At 38.1% G+C, this 19,118-nt stretch overlaps 1 protein-coding gene across 2 annotated transcripts in view; it reads right to left on the bottom strand.

The window, feature by feature from the left end:
* The window catches only part of cntnap5a (contactin associated protein family member 5a), a 77,165-nt gene extending 58,993 nt beyond the window's left edge, over positions 1-18,172 (bottom strand). Inside the window, exons 1-3 of one of the 2 annotated variants that reach the window (XM_038721288.1) lie at positions 17,922-18,172; positions 2,082-2,192; positions 652-845 (exon numbers count right to left, since the gene is read on the bottom strand). In XM_038721288.1, coding sequence (XP_038577216.1) covers positions 652-845; positions 2,082-2,192; positions 17,922-17,994 — 378 coding nt within the window. In that variant the 5' untranslated portion in view covers positions 17,995-18,172. The remainder of the gene's footprint in view (positions 1-651; positions 846-2,081; positions 2,193-17,921) is intronic. The other variant, XM_038721289.1, reaches the window with a different exon arrangement.
* Positions 18,173-19,118: the final 946 nt, after the last annotated feature.

Raw genomic sequence — 19,118 nt, 5'->3', positions numbered from 1 at the left:
TTCTGTCAGTGTTTATGATCTGACCATAAAAATCCTGCAAAAATGTTGCATATGTAGGAATACACCAATGTCACAGCCTACTTATATTATTTGCTTTCCTTGTTTTTGTCTACATTTCTAAATGAAAACTTCAACATCTTGCAGAGAGTTAGACAAGAAGATCAATAAGCTACCACTCTTATGTCTGTGCATTAAATGTGGTGCCCAGACCCGGGAGTTGATTAGGCACTAGATGGAGGAGGAAATGGCTTGTGTAGCTTGAGCCAAGAAATTGAATTGTCATTTTCACAATTTGGTGTGTGTATGCATTGAACAAAAAAGTTAATTAGTGAACTTTAGCTAACAGAACCACCTCGCTTCCTGTATTTTTGCTAAGCTATGATAATTAATTCTTCTAAATCTAAAAAGAAACATTTCCCAAAATGTTAACCTATTCCTTTAATCACAAATAGCCACGAATAAGCCTTAAATAGATCTGAACATTAACTAGATCTGAACATTTCCATAAGCCCCAAATAGTTTAATTTATTTCACAAGCAGAAAAAAAAACTTGATTCTTCTTAGATTCAGTAAACAGTAAACAACAAATCAGCAATGTAAGTCACACAGAAAGCTGAAACATCAAAGTGAAACATCTGTGTGAAGTCTCACCCCCACACTGTCCTCTTGTCTGTACTGCTTCCAGGCCCGGCCCGTGTCACTGTAGAGCAGCAGGTAACTGCTGACCCAGTCCCAGCTGTCATAACGTCCCTGCGTAGCCACAGCCGTCACCTCCATCTGCTCCCTGAGGTCCACCTGGAGCCAGGGTTCTTGGTCAGTCACCATGGGAGACCAGCCTCCTGCTCCTGAAGGAGGGCAGAGAAATGCATTACATTAAACATCGATATTGTCGATGAACATTGTTGGATTGTTGTGGTTCAGTGGCCACTGGGCTCAGATTGCAAAAATGTAAAAACAGTCCTGATTTGGACACGGGGAGTGTTTGCATATGAAAGGCTTCAAGGTGAAGTTACACTCCAGCCGCACCAGTGGAGGTCCTCTCTTGGAAAACAGCTGATTCTTTATGAAATGTGTACAGTCTAGCTTGAAATCTTATAGAGAGCAGAATCCTGATAGCTCCTGAAAGCCTCTGCTCCACAAAGTATTCAACAATAATGTGTGTCATTTGTCATTGCGGAGACTGAAAGGGGAAATGTTTGCCTGTTAATATTATAAGCCATTCACTAATGCACCTGCTAGAAATATTTCCATACCCCTTCTACAATCTATAAATGATTATCTTCATATTCACCACCTGTAGCTCTAATTAGGTTTAGATGGCATCTTGGAAGTATGTCCAAAGCTCATGGGAGTTGTAGTTGTTGAATGCTACTTACTCTACTGCAGATTAAATTTTAATTCAGCAAGAGATGATGACAAGCCAGTTTTCTGTGTCACAAGAATCAAAATCAAATTAATCAAACCTTTTCCTTATTACTGATTTGATATTTTAAATAGCCACAGTACATATCTTTTTTGTTTACATCTGCCTTTTATTAGCCATCATGTTCTATATTCACTGTAGCTGTTTGACTTGCTTATGGCCAGTTGACTTCTTGGGCTGCTCTGGGGTGGGTCCAAGACGGGCCAGTGCCCATGTGACAACAGACCCGGATCTGCTTATGGCCCTGCTATAATGTAGTGAATTTTTGTCATTTTAATACAAAGATTTAGTAACTTTCTTTGCCAGTCACTGTATTTGTATTGTGTTCTTCTATGAATTTAGTTTGAATTAACTTATGTTATTTTATTCTACCAGTATACATCTCTTTTTCATCTCTTTGAAATAATGAAACAGCATCTCTTTGAATTGCAACATGTGGTAAATGCAGCAAGTCCTTTTACTTCATAGCCCATTTGTTATTGCCTTCAAAAACAACCTATACGACCAATTACAAAAACGCTTCATATGAGCATTTTATGGTCTGCAACTTCTACAGTTTAGCTCCACTGGTAATGATAGAGCAGGGGGGGGGGAGTGTGCATATCTGAAGCATGTATAAATATTGAATCCATGCAAGAATATCCTCTTTTGTACTCACCATCTCTTCTGTTGAGCTTGGCGTTGTAAGCAGCATAACTGATTGTGGACTGAGAGGAGCTCTGAAAGGATGAATGGGGTAACGTGGATATCAGAGGACCATTGCAATTATCTGAGGAAGACAACAAAGAGAAAACATTCATAATTCAGAGACCATTAAATTCACCACATTTGTTGATGTCACATGTAAATATGGCTATTTGAAGAATGGTTCTAAAGGGGTTTCACTGCTTGCCATACTTGGATTTATTCAGCTGACAGAATAGAAAATGCATCCTTGAGTAGTTAAACATGTTGGTTCAAAGTGCATCTTTACCTGTCAGTGGTAGAGTTTTAAAGAAAGAGCTGGGGAAAATAACTGGTCTGGCTCACTTATCCAGTTCTCAGACACCTTAAACTGTCTATTAACCCATGCCGTGACCCTTGAAAATAGCACAGAAAACACTATGGCTCCCTATGTGTGTATGTGTGTGTTCTTTTTAATCCTACAGTGTGAGATTACATCACATCCAACAGGCAGCAACAGATTAAGAGTCCAGTGATCTAAACCTGTCAGTCTCATCTTCCTCTGATCCACCCTGCCCGCCACAATAAGAGCAGCGAGTCGTACAACAACAGCTTCTCCGCTGTTTGGCTTTCCTTGAGTGCAGAGCTGCATTAAGGCCTGTATCTGAGAACGTAATGAAAACTGGCACCAGCCTGATTACAATTATCCCTGTACTCTCTCCATCAGCGTGCAGTTCACCCCTCTGAGTGCGAGAGGCTTTTTGTTTCTGGATGCCTTTCTACTTCGAGTTCAGATGGATTCTGAGCACATCTGGAGTGGCAATTGGCCATCCATCTGGTAGACAAGAGCACAGCAGAACTGACAGCATGAGCTCGTTCTGCTTTTGGGCGTCCCACCGAATCTCGACTGACCTGATTTGACTGCTTTCAGATCGCTTGCCAAGAGATTTCTCTAATCCTGATTTCAAGTGTGACTAAAGTGGATCAAGCTGTTTTGTCCAAGACTCAAATTATGGCTGAGCTGCAGTTGCTCATGTTCATTGGGGGAATGAGAACAGTGGCATGCAATCTTAACACGCCACTAGTGGAACTGGGCTTATTATGCAAGCACAGCACTCTTAATCTGTCAAAAGTCTCCCAGATCCTTCTTTTGATCCCTCTCACTCTTCCCATCTTTTCTTTCAATCAGCATCCATCCATCCTTTCTGGCACAATGCATCTCTGGTTGAGGAGCTGACAAAACTTCTCGGATGTGAGGTTACACCTCAAAACCCGGGCAAATGCTTTGCTCCTTCAGTCAATCCACCCTTTACACCACCATATTCAACGAGACCTTGACATCTCAGGTGAAGGTGAAACAAACCAACAAAACTTTGATGGTATAACACGCATTCTCAAATTGACAGATGTGAGATGTGCAGGTGCAGAGAAGGTTTCTCCATGTTCAAAATGTGCATCTTACAGACCCTGTTGTTGTTTACAGATTTGGTCTTGAGCCAAATGCCCGGCTGTCAGTCAGGAAGACTTATGGATGGAGGATGATTTGTCTGCAAAGCTGCTCCTTGGCCTGTGGGATGAGTGAAAATCCTCTGAAGCTGAGTCACGATCTCTATGCAAGGCTCAGGGGCTTGAATCTTATAGCCAAATGAACCCAGACGACGTGCATCTGAACACATACACATAAACACATGCGCACATCTGCCAGCCAAGAGGGAACACTTAATCTCTCTTGAAATCACAAGTACATCAACTGCTATAGAGCAAGAGCTTTCAGTTTCAGTTTGCTAGGATGATGTTTTCTGTAGAGACCAACAGAAGGCCAGCACAGAAGTGTCATGTTGACGCTCTTGGGTTTGAAGCACACCAGAGATAAAAAATAATAGATGAAAAAGAGAGCCTGCACACTGAATCCAAGCTGCAAATTTATTTGGGTCAAACTTGACCTGATGTCCGACTGAAACAAGTGGTTACTATTGATATGTTTCGTTGGTTTTCATCTATTCATTGGATTTCTTGACAATAAGAAAAACATAGAATATTGCCGGCATTATCCTGTAATGCTGTTTTCCGATACCCTTTACCATGTAATATCATTTTTAAAATAAAAGACGCCCTCTTCTTAGCCATTCATTCCAAATGAATGACTGCAAACAGATTCAGAATGAGCTTTCACTCTGCATTTGGTCCCGTCAGCTGTTCATCATTAAATCTAAAGTCATGTCATATGGAATGACAGTGTGTGACAAATAACCTTTTGAATGACATCAGACGTCTGGAAGTCAAAAAGAAATACTGTTTGGCTATAGGGTTCACTTTAAGCCAGGAGAACATGAGTTCTTTAAAACTACCCACTCATCCTCTTCTTTGTTAGCTACATACATTAGATTCATTGTTTGATAGTGACTCAGCCATACTGTAAATATAGCCCTTTTTCCAACGGTCTCCTCTACTCATTGGCAAGCCTTCCTTAACTTGAGTGCACAAAACAGATGCTGTTTCAGTCAAACTCAATTATCACAACAAAGTGCGCTGCGTAGCACACATGGGCTGAATATTTGAAGCTCTAGTTGCAGAGACATAATCGCACCTGAAGACAACTACGAGCCCAAATCAAATAAACATGGCTCACCAGATATGAGTAATCCTGAGTTTCCTCTTGTATATATGGTCTCAGGAAATGCACAAACAGTTGAATTTGAAAAAAAAAAAATGCTAAAGGGATTTTCTAAAAATATAACAGGCAAGGGAGATAGGCAAAGGGTAGAGCAGAGTGCAGCAGGCTTCTCAATCTGAGCTGATCCTCTGGTAGCCCCTTTACGTTACATCAAACCCATGTGATTAAAGTTACAGCTGCAAATTCAGAGTGCAACTCACATACATAGCTCAAAGAGACAGCCAATTTAATGAGCTCCCAAACCGAACAACTGTGACATCAACAGGTCTCCGCAGCTTGACACAAAACAATGAAGTCACTTTTTCACAGAGGTGAGCAGTAGCAATGATAATGGACAGATATTTGACTTATGCCAATTAATCTGAGTAAGTGATTTACATGTTGATATCTAAGGTATGTGTACTTTATTTTAGTTTTTCCATCTTATGCAACTTCATAATTTTAATCCACCACATTTTGGAGGAAAATTTACTTTTACTTCACTACATTTAGTTGACAGCTGAAGTCTTTGAAGGTTACTTTGTAGATTAAGATTTTATATACAAAATATATGAGCTAAAAAAAACACGAGGCAATTTGATTAATTGTAGTCACTATGTACAGGAAAATAATCAAAATTATATTTGACAAAATACAACATTGAAATGCTGTTTAAACATGAATGCCTATATATTAGTAGTAGTAGTACAATAATATAACACTGTCACTACATTTTCCTGACAATGTATGAATAGATGTATTAGTCTTTTTGTGTGCATATATTTATATAGTTATTGAAATGGAGTATCCATTCATCCATCCATCTGTCTAGATAGATGGCCTCTACTTTTCCAGCACACATTCTTGTTTCATATATATATATATATATATATAGTAAAGCCTAAGAAAATGAAATTGAAATCCTTAATAACTAGAATGGATCTCTAAAAGCCTACGTGTTTGTCGTAGATTTCTCGATCACTGAAGAGCTGAAAAAGCAGTCTCTCTGTGTGTCTGTGTAGCTTTTCATAGCTTATCAATAGTCAGATTATGTTCCACAACTATAGCTGCAAATTATGTTTCCTCCCTTTAACGTTTTTTAGCAGAATTAGCAGAATAATCATTCATTCATTCATGTATACATGGTGGTCCAATAAGAGCAAGTCATCCTATTTTGCATGACTGCAAACAAAAAGCAAAATAAAATCCAACATTTAGAAAAGCTGCAAAACTGGATATAAAGAATAAGGATAAAAACTGAGTAATGGGTATAAAAAGGCATTCAAACTAGCATTAAACAAAATCTGAAAAGCAGCAATATGGGTTAAATCATTGGTCTGTAAAATGTCAAATGCTTGTTACAAGTTGCCACAGCTTATGTTTTCAAATGGCTTCAAATTTTCTGACACACAGTCCAAAAAACCCCGCAAAACCTTAAATCTAAAAGTCATGAAAGAGACTGTTTGTATTTTTAACTTGATGAATGAGTTAAGCGGTTTATCAAAGTTGTCAGCTATTAATGTTCTCTGAGTGATTATTTTGACTAATGTGTTGGCAACACAGAACAAAGTCTATAGGCAAAACGCAAGACATTGTTTTGCGATGACTTCTGGAGTGGTTTAAACCATTACTTCACTGTTATTGATCAAAAATATATACAATAATATGCTAATTGTTTGGTTTTATCCTGTCACAACATAAAAAACATATGTCAAACCGTATCTGTATATTTCTTTTTGTTTCTGCTGGGGCAATGAAATGCTTAAAACCAAGCACCTTTAAAGCAGCGATAAACCCCAGAAGAGCAAACACAGACCACAGAGTCAATAATATCAAAGGGTAAAGCGATAGTATCTGGTAACAGAGCGACCTCAGACCTCTGTGTGGTATTGATGAAGTTTCATATGATACCTTGCATGGACTAACAGGCTTTGGGGCTCAATGACCTCTGCCCAGAGATAGCCTGAGTAGAGCTGAGGTATCGGTTGACAATTAGTCCCATATGCTGGCTGAATTCAAGGAAGCACACATCAATACAAATGATTGAGAAACACGGCCTAGTTTACTGTAGCACTTCATTTCTCTGAACACTGCATATAATCTAAAGGGACCTGTAAGCATTTACAGGCAGCCTGCAGGATGTTTTACTGGGCTATCGATAGTGTCAGTAATTATACACATCTCATCTGTCAAACATTAATTATTCAACCCTCATTCAGGAATGAAGTGAAAGAGCGTTTGTGTTAATTTTCTGTAGGATTGCCGTGAGCATTTTATAACGACTTTATAAGACAGGGTAATAATAGATAATGTCTTGTTAACAAGGGCGTAATAATGTGTACTGCTGTGTTAATTACAAAGTTAGTTAGGCTTATGAGTTGCTAATATATTGGTAATAACATTAATGATGTATTTATGATATTTGGGTTGGGATTAAGTAATAGGGTAAGATTAGGGGATGGAACAGCTTAGTAATTACATCATAATAATGTCTGTCTTTAATTGTGTTTGTTGCATTTGATTTGATTGTTGGCTTCTGTCCAAAAGTGGGCAGTTTGCTTTAAAATGGCCCCAAACTAAAATGAGACTTAATTGAAATCGCATCTTCTCGGTATCATTAGGGCACAAATATATCAATAAAGGCTCAATTTACTTTCGAGTAAAAACAAACTATATTGATTTAGTAGTCAGACTTTGCTGAGACAAGAGGAAAACATCTTTGGACAGAGTGGGTCACATGGAGTGCAGATTTTTAAAAGGAAGAGGCTTTCCCGTAGCAGCGATAAATGGAGGTTCAGGGTGTTTTGGTCTTATAGTTTTACATATAATTATGTATGTGAGGGTGGTGGTGCATGTGCAGTAACTCAAGACACATTTATAGATATGCTGCCTGTGTCACTGTGCTGCCTTCCGTCTGTTTTGAGATAATTATTACTTCAAAGCTGCTGCAACAGGCTGAAGAAGGGCTGAATAAACCACAACAGCACTCAATTTGCACAATTTGCATTCAATATACACTGCTGGTTACTTCTAGGGATGTACCGAAATGAAAATTCCTGGCCGAAGCCGAAACTGAATATAATGAAAAAAATTTCCGAATACCGAACAAGTACATTCACATTTTTGCCTTTTATTTTTCCGTTTTTTTTTTTCCATTGCATTAATTAATTAATTAAATAGTCAAAATGTGCTTTTTTTTGTTTCCCACAGGACATGGAGAGACTATGTTGGGTGGGTCCGAGGCCTGAGAGGGTCCAGTAAAGTAAATTATATGTGTCAATTTTCTTTTAATGGACACATGTAATATGTTTTATACTTTCTGTGAATATCATCCAATTAATTAAATTAATTGGAAATTAATTAATTAATTTCCATCCTGTTTAGACACCTTATTTTGAAAACCGGACGTTGTCATATGTGTATCCACATGTGTAAGTTCGACACAATTTGATAAATAATGTTGTATGTGATTCTTGTATCGCGCAACATGAAGACTTCACAGCCTCTCTTCAGGTAGGACTCTCATACTGCAACACTTGTCTTTGCAAAGACAGAAGAAACTGACAGGATAAAGTCGCTAACCTGCCTGTCAGCTCGCACTGGTCCGTTTCAGTGGATTTACCATAAAGGCCTGAATACGTGTGCACTCCAAATTTAGAAGGCTAGCTTAATCGACTTCTCATAAAAGAGTGACGGAAACACTCAAAGCGGGTCAGACCGTTTGTGGCCTTTTCTAAGAAGTCAGCCACAGATGAAGTTGATGTGCTAGGAGACAATTCAGCAGAACAGTGTCTGCAAACGGCAATTTCTGACACTTTAAAATGCTTCCACACTGCAGAGATGTCAACATAATTGTTCGGAAAATTTTGACTTATTAGGCCGAACACTGAAAGTGCTTTTTTGATATTTTCGGCCGATTAATTTCGGTGGCCGAACATTCGGTGCATCCCTAGTTAACTATAAAGTCCTCTAAATTATAACATGTTGTTAAGGGTCATTTCCTGACGGCCAGTGTCTAAATAGTGAACAGAAGATATACTGAACCAAAAAATACATTTATATCTCTTAGTATCTAGACCACTGTAATCTAGACCACTGTAGACAACCTGCTGTTTTTTTGTATTGCAATGTAATACTTTGATTGGCGACACTGCTGTACATATGTGAAATGTGACTGTTTTCTGCATCTTAGTCCAGAAAGCTTCCTTTTTCTTCCACTCTGCATGTTGATACTGTGAACCAGCACATCCAGATAATAAGTGTTTATTCCAGTTCCCTGTGAATACTCCAAAATCAATATCAAATCATAGCGTGTGAACATGCAGGCCTGTGTCTGATTCACAGATAATCACACTTGTAATTAGATAATATAATAAACAGTGCTATACAGAACATGAAATATGGCTAGGCACGTGTGAGCAGGCCATAGCTGTTTCTGTCCTTTTAATTTAACACCTAATTTTTCCATTTTTGAGAGTGCATGTTGAAAACAATCTTTTTTTTGTCTCATTTTTCATCACTGTAACCGTCCCTTGCTGATTATTGCATCAGTCTTATTGGCACAGTCGATAGAAAGTGGGTGTTGATAATCCTTTCAAACCCTCTGCCAGTAATACTGAAAATAAATAGAGGATGAAAGTTACAGACTCTACAGCTATTTGAAGCATATTCATTGCACTATAGATTAGGAATTGGTGCAGCATAAGTGTGTGACCAATACAGCTGGAAATGGAAAGGCCTCCACTGGCGCCACATTTATCACAATAGATTTTTTCTGGTCCTGAGGGACCGGACAAATTTTTTCTCTAAATAGTCTTATATCATGTATCTAATGTATTTTCTTCTTACTCATTACAATCAAACAGCATTTTGCTCTGGTACACTGAATCTGAAGAGTACAGTAGTATAAAAGCTTCCTTGTAACATTAGCTTAAGACAGTAAAATCACATATACCGCATGGCATTGCTGCTTCTGGTCCAATAAGGGTGGGTGATTAAATAATAAATATTGTGACATGATATAAATGAGTCTACTGTCAAAGATGTTGCCACAATGTGGTATATGTCCCTTTAATTTTTATAGATGAACTAGACCGTTACAGATTTTTCAGGTATTTAATTTAGCTAAAAAGACATTCGTGTCTGGTTATTTTATTCAATAAAATAATTCTAAAAGCATTTTCCTGAAAAGGTAACATATGAAAATATATAGTATATTGATTACGTGTTATAAAATGACATATGCCGTGATGCCACACTGATTGTAGTGTAGCAGTAGAGTAAATTACTTTACAAGCAACATTTCACTCAAATATTGGGTTGAAAACCTGAAACAACAGCGTGAAGACAGCAGCGTCTGTCTGTGTATCGTCTCCACTCCATGCAGCCAAATAATTAAACAGCAATGCATCAGAAAGAAAATGCTTGGGCCAAGATAAAATAAAAACTGTAAAAGTCTCTTCATTTCATGCCTCTGCAGTCAGTCAGAGATCATGCAGAGAGCTCTGAAATGCTGTATTTACTCAATTTAACCGAATAAACACAGTCCTCTGTAGTAGTGCTCTTTATTCAACTTCAGCTTTGAAAATCAAGTCAGACTGATGTAGATTGATCATGATAGAAATATAATCTTGTGGATATTTCACATGAAGTAGACCCAGTTATCTATCCAGAACCAAACAAAATATTACAGGAACATAGCAATTGCACTAATAGAGGAAGAAGAAGAACTAATTTATACAGTTACAAAGTGCTTTACAGGAGGAGGCAATCAGACAAACAAAATCAGACAATTAGAAATAATACAAAAATAAAATGGAATAAAATACCCAACAATAACATCAGAAAAAAAAACAATAATAATGAAACAGACAGATAAAATAGTGTGCAATGATTAAGAAAAAACTTTTGTTATAAAGTTATGAAAAGTGCATTATTTAACAATTTACAGTAAAAAAAATAGTGGGACCAACACTATTAAAACCTCCTTCAGAAATCTGGCAGGTGCAACATCTAAGATACTTGATGATGGCTTTAGTTTGGCAGTTGTGTCCCTTTGTACACAGTGAAAGAGCCTCAATATGATGGAGAGGGTTCACAGTGTGAGTGCCTGGAGTTTGATTTCATTTATTTTGTTTGTAAAGAAGTGACTGGGAGCCTCAACTGACTGAGCGAGATTAAAAGAAGTCACAATGTCTAGAAAATTCATAATAAACAAAACAAGTTTAATAATGATTTATGATAATGTTTGTATAAAAATGCTGCAGTTTCATTTCAGTTAATTTCAGTGGGGTTCATTTTGAGAGTATATCTTTTTGTTCAGATTAGAATACAATTTGTTGTATTTACTGTAAAGACAAAACAAAATATGACATAACAAAATAAAATCAAAACTAATAATTGGCATTTTGTGCCAACAGTTTACATTCACAGTGGGATCAGGATGATGAGGACAATAATCCTCGGGACATAATCATGTACTATTTCTGTACATACTGTCATAAAGCATCATATATCATGTAATGAAAATTATATCACAATGTAAAGCCTATGTATCTAGGTGTTTAAACTGCACATGCCTTCCAGTTAGTTTTGTCTCTAAGAAGAAATGTATTATATGTTTAAACATGAGGAAAAGTGCCTGTGCTGTCACACAGCAGTGTTCTGCCTCATTTACCCTCTGATAAATTCATCAGGCCTTGAATATGTATAGCAGTAGGTGTTCCTTGAGTGCCTGCTTCACATTCATTAGCCGAGTGAATGTGCAGCTGCATCTTTCCATCACACACACACAACGTCACTTCTGCTGTGATGCTGAATGCCAACTCTGCTCGAGCATGTTCCAGGTGCTTCAGATGGGAAATAATTAGTTGTGAAGTATCAGCTCGCTGAGCTAACTTGAAGCATGACATTTTAAGTAAATATATGTGTGTGGTGCTTTGCCACACCGGAAACAGATTCTAGCTCATAAAAGATGGATGCCTGATGCCGCGGCCTCCACCTGCTGCGAGGGAATCACTGACAGGGTATAGCAATATTCCTCCCACAGACCCTGTGGTGAAGAGTGTCATATTATCAGGTAATAAAAGCCTTTGCTTTTTCCAGCCGTATGAAAAAACTTTTTAAAACTCTTGTTTCTACTCATGGCAGGATGCATTCCCTTAAAAAAGTTTCACATTTGCCCATGACATGGCTTAGGTAGGGTACATACAAAAAGTTGACGTGCTAGGTGAAGCAGATTACACGAATGAATGGTGCTACATCAGTCTATCGGAAAATAAGATTGGGAAAGTTATCAGCAATTCCATAGAGGATATGGCAATCACCCCTGTGTTGATAAATATGTAACGTGCTAAATTTATCTAATAAAATATCTAGAGAGATTAGCATTGAAACAATTAGTCAATCAACTCTTTTGATAATCAATGAATCAATCAATTAATTAATAAGTATTAACAAATACAAATGCCAAACATTTGCTGGTTCCAGCTTCTCCAATGTGATGATTTGTTAATGTTTCTTTTTTTACACTGTAGACAGCTAAATAATTTTTGGTTTGGACTTTTTGATGGACAAAACTAACAATTTCATCTTAGGCTCTGGGAAATTGTACTGTTTTGATGAACTTGACATAGACCAAATTATTTATCAAATAATTGAGAAAATCAGAGTTAAGGAAAATAATCATTGGTTGCAGCCATAAGATATTTGTATAAATTGCTGTAATCAATCACTCATGATGTAAGTAATTACAATACCTTAACCAACAGATATCATTTAATCACAATACTATCTGCTACTTAGTTCACTCAAAATTGCCTTCTAATAGCTCCAAAGCTGCCCAACACACACATCACATCTTCTGTTCACAAAACATCCAACTCAAGACAAAACCATTAGTGGCAAGAGACTGTAAATAGTACAACAAAAGAGTTAGAGGAAGTCATATTTCCCCTTTTTAGGCGGACCTCCAGCCCCGACATCAAGCTAAGCTAAGCTAAGGTCCCTGACTTGTCTGTTCACAGAATGTACCAACACAAAACTGACACCACAACCCTAACTTTTTAATGCCTTTGTGGATCATAAAAACACCAGACTTTCACCAGGACACCGGTGTTCATTTCCTGTGTGAAACCAATAGTCAGCATGGACTTAAGATACGTAACAGGGATGTACCCAAATCTGAAGACATAATTCATTATACATTACTGAAACTTTGAGGAGCGCAGTGGGAGACACAGTGGTGGACTTGTTATATTGGGACAAAGAGGCTAAGCAAAGAGGTTGAACCAAGAGCAGATTGTTTAGGACGTTGATGTGCACAAGACCCAAGCAATCACGTTCAGACAGCTAGATACAACCATTGTTACCAAGCAATCTAGCATTGTGAGCGTGTTACGCGGCGTGTGAAAACTGTGCAGCTCTCTTTGTTTTGATATGTGCAGTCAATGTGGAGTTTATTCAGTTTATACATCGTTGTGTTGTCTGCTTCGGTGAAGATTTATTCTGCCATTTAAGTGTCAATTATTTTGTTTCTGTAGCGTATGTATGGTGGTGGTCGGGTCCAGACATCTCGCAAAACTTAGTTTAGTAAAAAATAATAAAAAAGAGAGAGAGAAAAAAGTATATATTATCATAATCAATTCGGTGTGTTGAAGGCAAAACAATTGCATTTCCAATGAATATTGGGTTAGAAAATACAAATTCCTAAACCACACCAACATTCAAATGTCTGTCTGAATACAAATACAGTACCTCTAGTATGTAAGCTACATAATGTGTATAATTTATGTGACATACGTAACTTAACCAGGGTAACTTCACTTAACTAACATACTCATTTTAACCCAAACTATGATCTTTCCCTTAACCTATCCAAACTGAAACAGTTTTACAACGTTAACCATGTGTGTTATATGTATAACCGCACATTGCATATTTATTATTGCTTACCACAGAGCCCTTCACGTGCAAAAAAATCTGCTCTAAAGTGGTATCCAGTGTGTTTAAAAGCGACGCCAAGATCTTGACCAAGAGCCCATACTGGACACGTTGGGAATGAGACTGTGTTGGATACCAACCCTCCCATCAACTCCTGACATGACAGCAAAGAAGCTGACCTCAAAAATGTCTGAGTAAGGGAGCTTCACTTGGTTAAGTAACTAATGTAATTAATGAATTTCTAATTGTAATCCCTTACATCTTACTCAGTATTGCAGCAATGCACATGGCTTTGGTGTTAGGCCAGAATATTCTGGACAAGGCACTAGTAAAAAACAATTACAATTCAGCATCCTGGCAGGGGCTGCCAGTAAAGTAATTAAAAAATCTTAAGAACCAGCAGGGGAATTCTGCACGGAACTGAATCCAAAACTCAATGTATTTTAAAAGATAGCCGCTGTATAATCAATTTTCTCACTTTTACTTTTACTGACATAATTGCTGGACACCACCTTGCGGGTTGATGTTTTTAAGACAACTTTCCAATAGTGAACAAGTAGTATTGTACTGTGTTAATATAATAATTGATTAAGGCAAACATTGTTTAAAGACATTTGTGAATAGCTCCTCGATTTCCAGTTACTTGGAAAGTACTGTAAAGGTCAACCCATACAGTATCAATTAACTCCAGCTGAAAAATGACAGATCGAATGCTGATGTATCCAATGACGTACTTGTTATTGTCTCTTTGTAAAGCCAAAGTGCAAAAAGCTTTCTGAGAGGAAGTAGCTGCCATCTGACAAAGGCCAACCAAACCCGCCATGACACATCTCTGCCCCCCTCCTTTTATTTTCCCAGTTTTAAATACGAGAGCAGCTCTTTGACCTCCAGGAGCATCTCACCATTTCACATCAGCACATCATGTCAGACCTGATCATTGCACACATTTGAGAACCACAGGACTGTCATAAATGAGTAATGCAGCTGTCAGTTTAGCTCAGTTATTCACCTTAATATTAACTGCCAAACCCCCAACACAAGCATGGTGTCACACTCGTCCTCAGAGAGCACAAACAAAAAGATCAAATGATGTCACGCCTCGGATGTATTCAATTACTGTATCACTTTTTACATTTTTAATATGACAAGACATGACAAAAAAAAAGTGTTATACTCTTGGGAGTATGCAAGAATGTGCCACCAAGCCAACTGAAACCTGATCATTAGCTTATAATTTTAAATTAGACTGTATGTGAAGATTCTCAGTCATCCAGGTCGTAGTTATCCAAGGAAGGGTAATATCAAGGGCAACTGGACTTGGTTTGGCAGAAATTAAGAAGCCCCCTGGATGAGAGGTGAAACATCTTCAAGCAAGTCCAGTTGCCCTTGATTTTGACCATCCTTTGATAGATAATAGATTGTTGTGTGAATAAATTAATAAAAGTGATGCTAGAACAAGACTCAGAGAAACCCCCAAAATGGAAAGAATGATAATCTGCCCATTAGATTTTGTTTTAAGTGGATATATTAGCATGAATATACACAGGGAAATTAACGGAAATCTGGTAACCCGTGGAGCAAAGGGTTGAGTTTGTCAGGATATCTTTCTGTTCAGCCATGGTGACTCAACCTCAATTCTTTATTAAAACAATAATCTTAATTTTATGTTAAAACACATAACTTACAGTGTGCCACAGTTTTCTTCTAGGTAAAGTACCAGTACCAGTACCAGTTCCAGGGACATGTGGGAAACCAGATTAAAATATCCAGAAAAGAAGCAGGAGCAAAACATACTAATTTATAATGTTAGAATATTTCCAACTTTTCCTGTTCTTTGTATGTAGATAACAGAGCTGTCCAGATTAGAATGATGACGATTTCTGGACCTTTTGTCAGAACAACATGTCCTTAAGCCCAAACCTGCAAACGTGCAGGTTTAGCAGGATCATGGCCAAGATTTTTTACGTGAAGAAATTTTCAAATACAAATGGCTTTCATAGATTAAAAATGAAATAATGTCGATATAATAATGATTTTAAAATACTAAATGCAGGTTATTGTTAAATCATTATAAACTGTTTTTATGTCATAATGACGAGTTAACTAACTCTTTTTTGTTTGTTTTGTATTTGTTGTTGTTGTGGTGGTGGTGTGTGTGTGTGTGTGTGTGTGTGTGTGTGTGTGTATGTGTGTCTGCTGTCTTTCTGTACATTAACAAATTGACAAAGTATTTCTTGTCACTGCTCTGTTGTTGTGATTGTGATATATGTTAGGACCCCCTCGAAAAACAAGATGGTGCATCTTAAGGGGTTTATCTTAATTAATAAATTTGAATATATAGTTGACTTATACATGCTCAAATAAACAACAAAGTAAAAGTTTGTACATTAAAAAAGAACCAATCAAAATGAAGTTTGAGATTTCAGATACTGAGCAAAAGACATGAACTCAACTAAAATGTTGAAATAAAATGAAGGAACACATGAAATTACACTTATGAATGAATGTGTTGCCCAAGTGCATGCTGGGAGGGTTCCTGACACACCTACCTCATGTAAGCACAACCACATGATCAGCCAATTATATGGATGCTGATCATGGTTTCAACCCTCTCTACTCTCTACTCATTTTGCCTTTATTTCATAATAAATGCACAGTTACTTAGGATCAATTCACACAGAATTAACAAATCAATCCTTCGACTGCTTTCAAAGAACCAAATTAGCTGGATGAGAATTAACAGGATTATTTTAGCCTGAATATCAGCATGTTAGACTGAATCGGTAAAGCGACATTTGAAGACCAGGGCCGCCGGGTGATACTATGCTTTGGCAACACATATATAATAGTGTGTGGTAAATAGAGCAAATGGAAATGGAGACATGTTTCCTGTAGATTGTTGTGAAACTAACACTTTAACCATATGAAACCATATGTTCCATATGTGACTAAATATTAAACACATGTCAGCTAGTTGTGTGGCAAAGTGTAAAGTTGCTATGTGTGAAAGAAAGCACTTTTTTTTTGTATTAACAGCAATCTAGGCCTGCAGGGTTTGTCTTTAGTTCAGGTATGAAGAGTTTTAACCTGTTAGCTCCGCTCATTGTTCCCACTGCATATTTCTAAGTGAATTAGGTCTACTGCAACATGGCTTAAAGATAAATTAAGACAATAGGTTCAACAAACATATCGGCCTACAAGTGCACGATATGCACAGATTCTCCTAAAGAAGATAATAGTGTTTCAACGATTATTTTATTCTGCTGATTATTTCCTTCAGTAATCATTTTGTCTTTGAAATATTTAATAATGGTTAAAAAAAACAACAAGCAATTTTGACTGTAAAATGGTTGTTTTGTCCAACAAACACTATTCAAAACCCATTGATATGCAGTTTTCTATAGAGACCAAGGAAAGTAGAAGCTTTCACATTATAGAAGCAGAATAAATATTACATTTAGTCATTTTTGCTTGAAAAATGACTTAAATGATTGATGTTTTTTCAAAATTGTTCCACATGTTATTGGAACCACTCAAGCAATTAAATACAAAGCCAAACCTGTACAGCTTCAATTTAAAAATGAAAAGCCCCTGGGGGAAAAGCAATCTGTCTTTAGTGGAAGCTTCTGCAGGCTGTGTCAGTGTATAGTGTTTTCACATAGGAGTCGACCGATAACAGCAGCCGTATACAGCTGTACAGTACAGCTGTGGCCAGTCAGCAGTTTCTGTTCACCAACGCACATCAGCAAAACATGTCCAAAGACCGACTCTTAAAATATCACATGAAGGCTCTGTGTGCTAAATAACCCGGGGTGTACCGAGTAACCGCGGGATGCAGAGTGAGCACAGCAGGCTTTTGCAGCCCGGTCTGCGTTTGACTTGTGAATGAAAATAAATGAACCTGTTTGCTTGACCTTCATTGCACACAGAGAGGTGAGGAAACACAGCCGAGGTAATGCCTACAACTTGTTCATCTGCATGATCCTGACACAAAGGAAACCGTCTAAGTAGCCTACTCTTCAAAGTGGACTTGAAATGACCAACAACAGCACAGCTTTAATAGTCACGATGCCCCGGAGTCCGTCTGCAACAATAGGAGCACACAGGTACCAGCCAGGCGTGAAAACTTGGCTGGTTTGAGCAGCTTCTGTCTGATTCTCCCAACCAGCCCCGCCGTCAGCTTTCACTTATCAGACTGGAGAGGAGAGGAGCTTACAGGTGAGCTTATGTGGAAGTACTCACAGTGAGTGGCGGCGGATGCTCCGCTAAAGACGCTCAGAGTATAAAGGGTAACCATATGCCGCAGAAAAACCATCTTCCCAGCCGTGGTGTGGTATTATCCGTGTGTCCGCACAGGGGAAAAACAGAGGAGAGGTTCCTCCTCGCTCCTCCAGCACGGAGGGATAGAAGGAGTCTGATGTGGAAGAGCAAACCGCTCCCACGACGACACTCTGTAACACTGAGGTACAGCCACAGCCCACCTCTCTCTCTCTCTCTCTCTCTCTCTCTCTCTCTCTCTCTCTCTGTCTCTCTCTCTGTCTCTCTCTCTCTGTTTCAGTCTTTATTGGCAGGCGAAGAGCATTGTGATGCCCAAGCATTGCTACAGAAATGCAGAACAATGGACAGAAAAAAGCTGCGTATGCAGCATTAGGCTAGTTCCTACTGTATACTATGCTTCTGTGAATTCCCATAACTTTATTGTAAAATTGCAAGTATGGTTTGAGCTTGAAGTAGCAGAGTGATCTGGCAGGGCTGGGGAAATTCTCGCTGCTATTATAGCGTCTGTATGTGTGGTGGGGGAACAAATCATTGTGCATCAGCTTGGAGGGAGGTTTTTCATTTTTTTATGTGCAAAGAGCAGAAAATCTAGTGCCATGACCATAACTAAAGCACGGAGCTTTCAATTTGTGTTGATTCTGGCGGCCCCTGTGGACAGACGCGGTAGTGTTTCCACCGCCTCATGTACATATCATGGTCTGGCTAGTGCATGCATTTGTTTGTTTGGGAAAGAAAGAAAACCTGTTTCTTACACTGATTTTCTTTTCTTTAAATACAGCTGTTTGCAGGATGCATAGTGATGAGGTAATGTATCTGTCTGTGGCTATGCGAGATGTATAACTGTAGTATGACAATAGTAAAACAAAGTTTTTGTAGGCTACTGTTCAGGTTCATGCACCTAGGTTATATGTAAGCCTACAACCAATAGATGTCTTCATAGTAATAAGCCAACAGCAAGATATAGCTCGATAGCAAGGCCAACATAAAATTTCACATTATAAGCCAGTTGTATTACAGTAGTGTTCACCGTGACCTAGCTTTATCTCGATGGGCTGTACACAGCCAGATAAAATATAGACACATTACCTACCTGTCTTGGAGGAAGAGAGCCATTTGAGGATTGGTTTCTCCATCTGTTGAATGACCGACCAAGGTTGACTG

This window comes from Micropterus salmoides, unplaced genomic scaffold (genome assembly GCF_014851395.1).
Source record: "Micropterus salmoides isolate LMB-PRFRI ecotype aquatic unplaced genomic scaffold, ASM1485139v1 Ms_hic_scaffold_15, whole genome shotgun sequence".
Taxonomy (NCBI): domain Eukaryota; kingdom Metazoa; phylum Chordata; class Actinopteri; order Centrarchiformes; family Centrarchidae; genus Micropterus; species Micropterus salmoides.
This window is presented reverse-complemented; position numbering and strand designations above follow the sequence as displayed.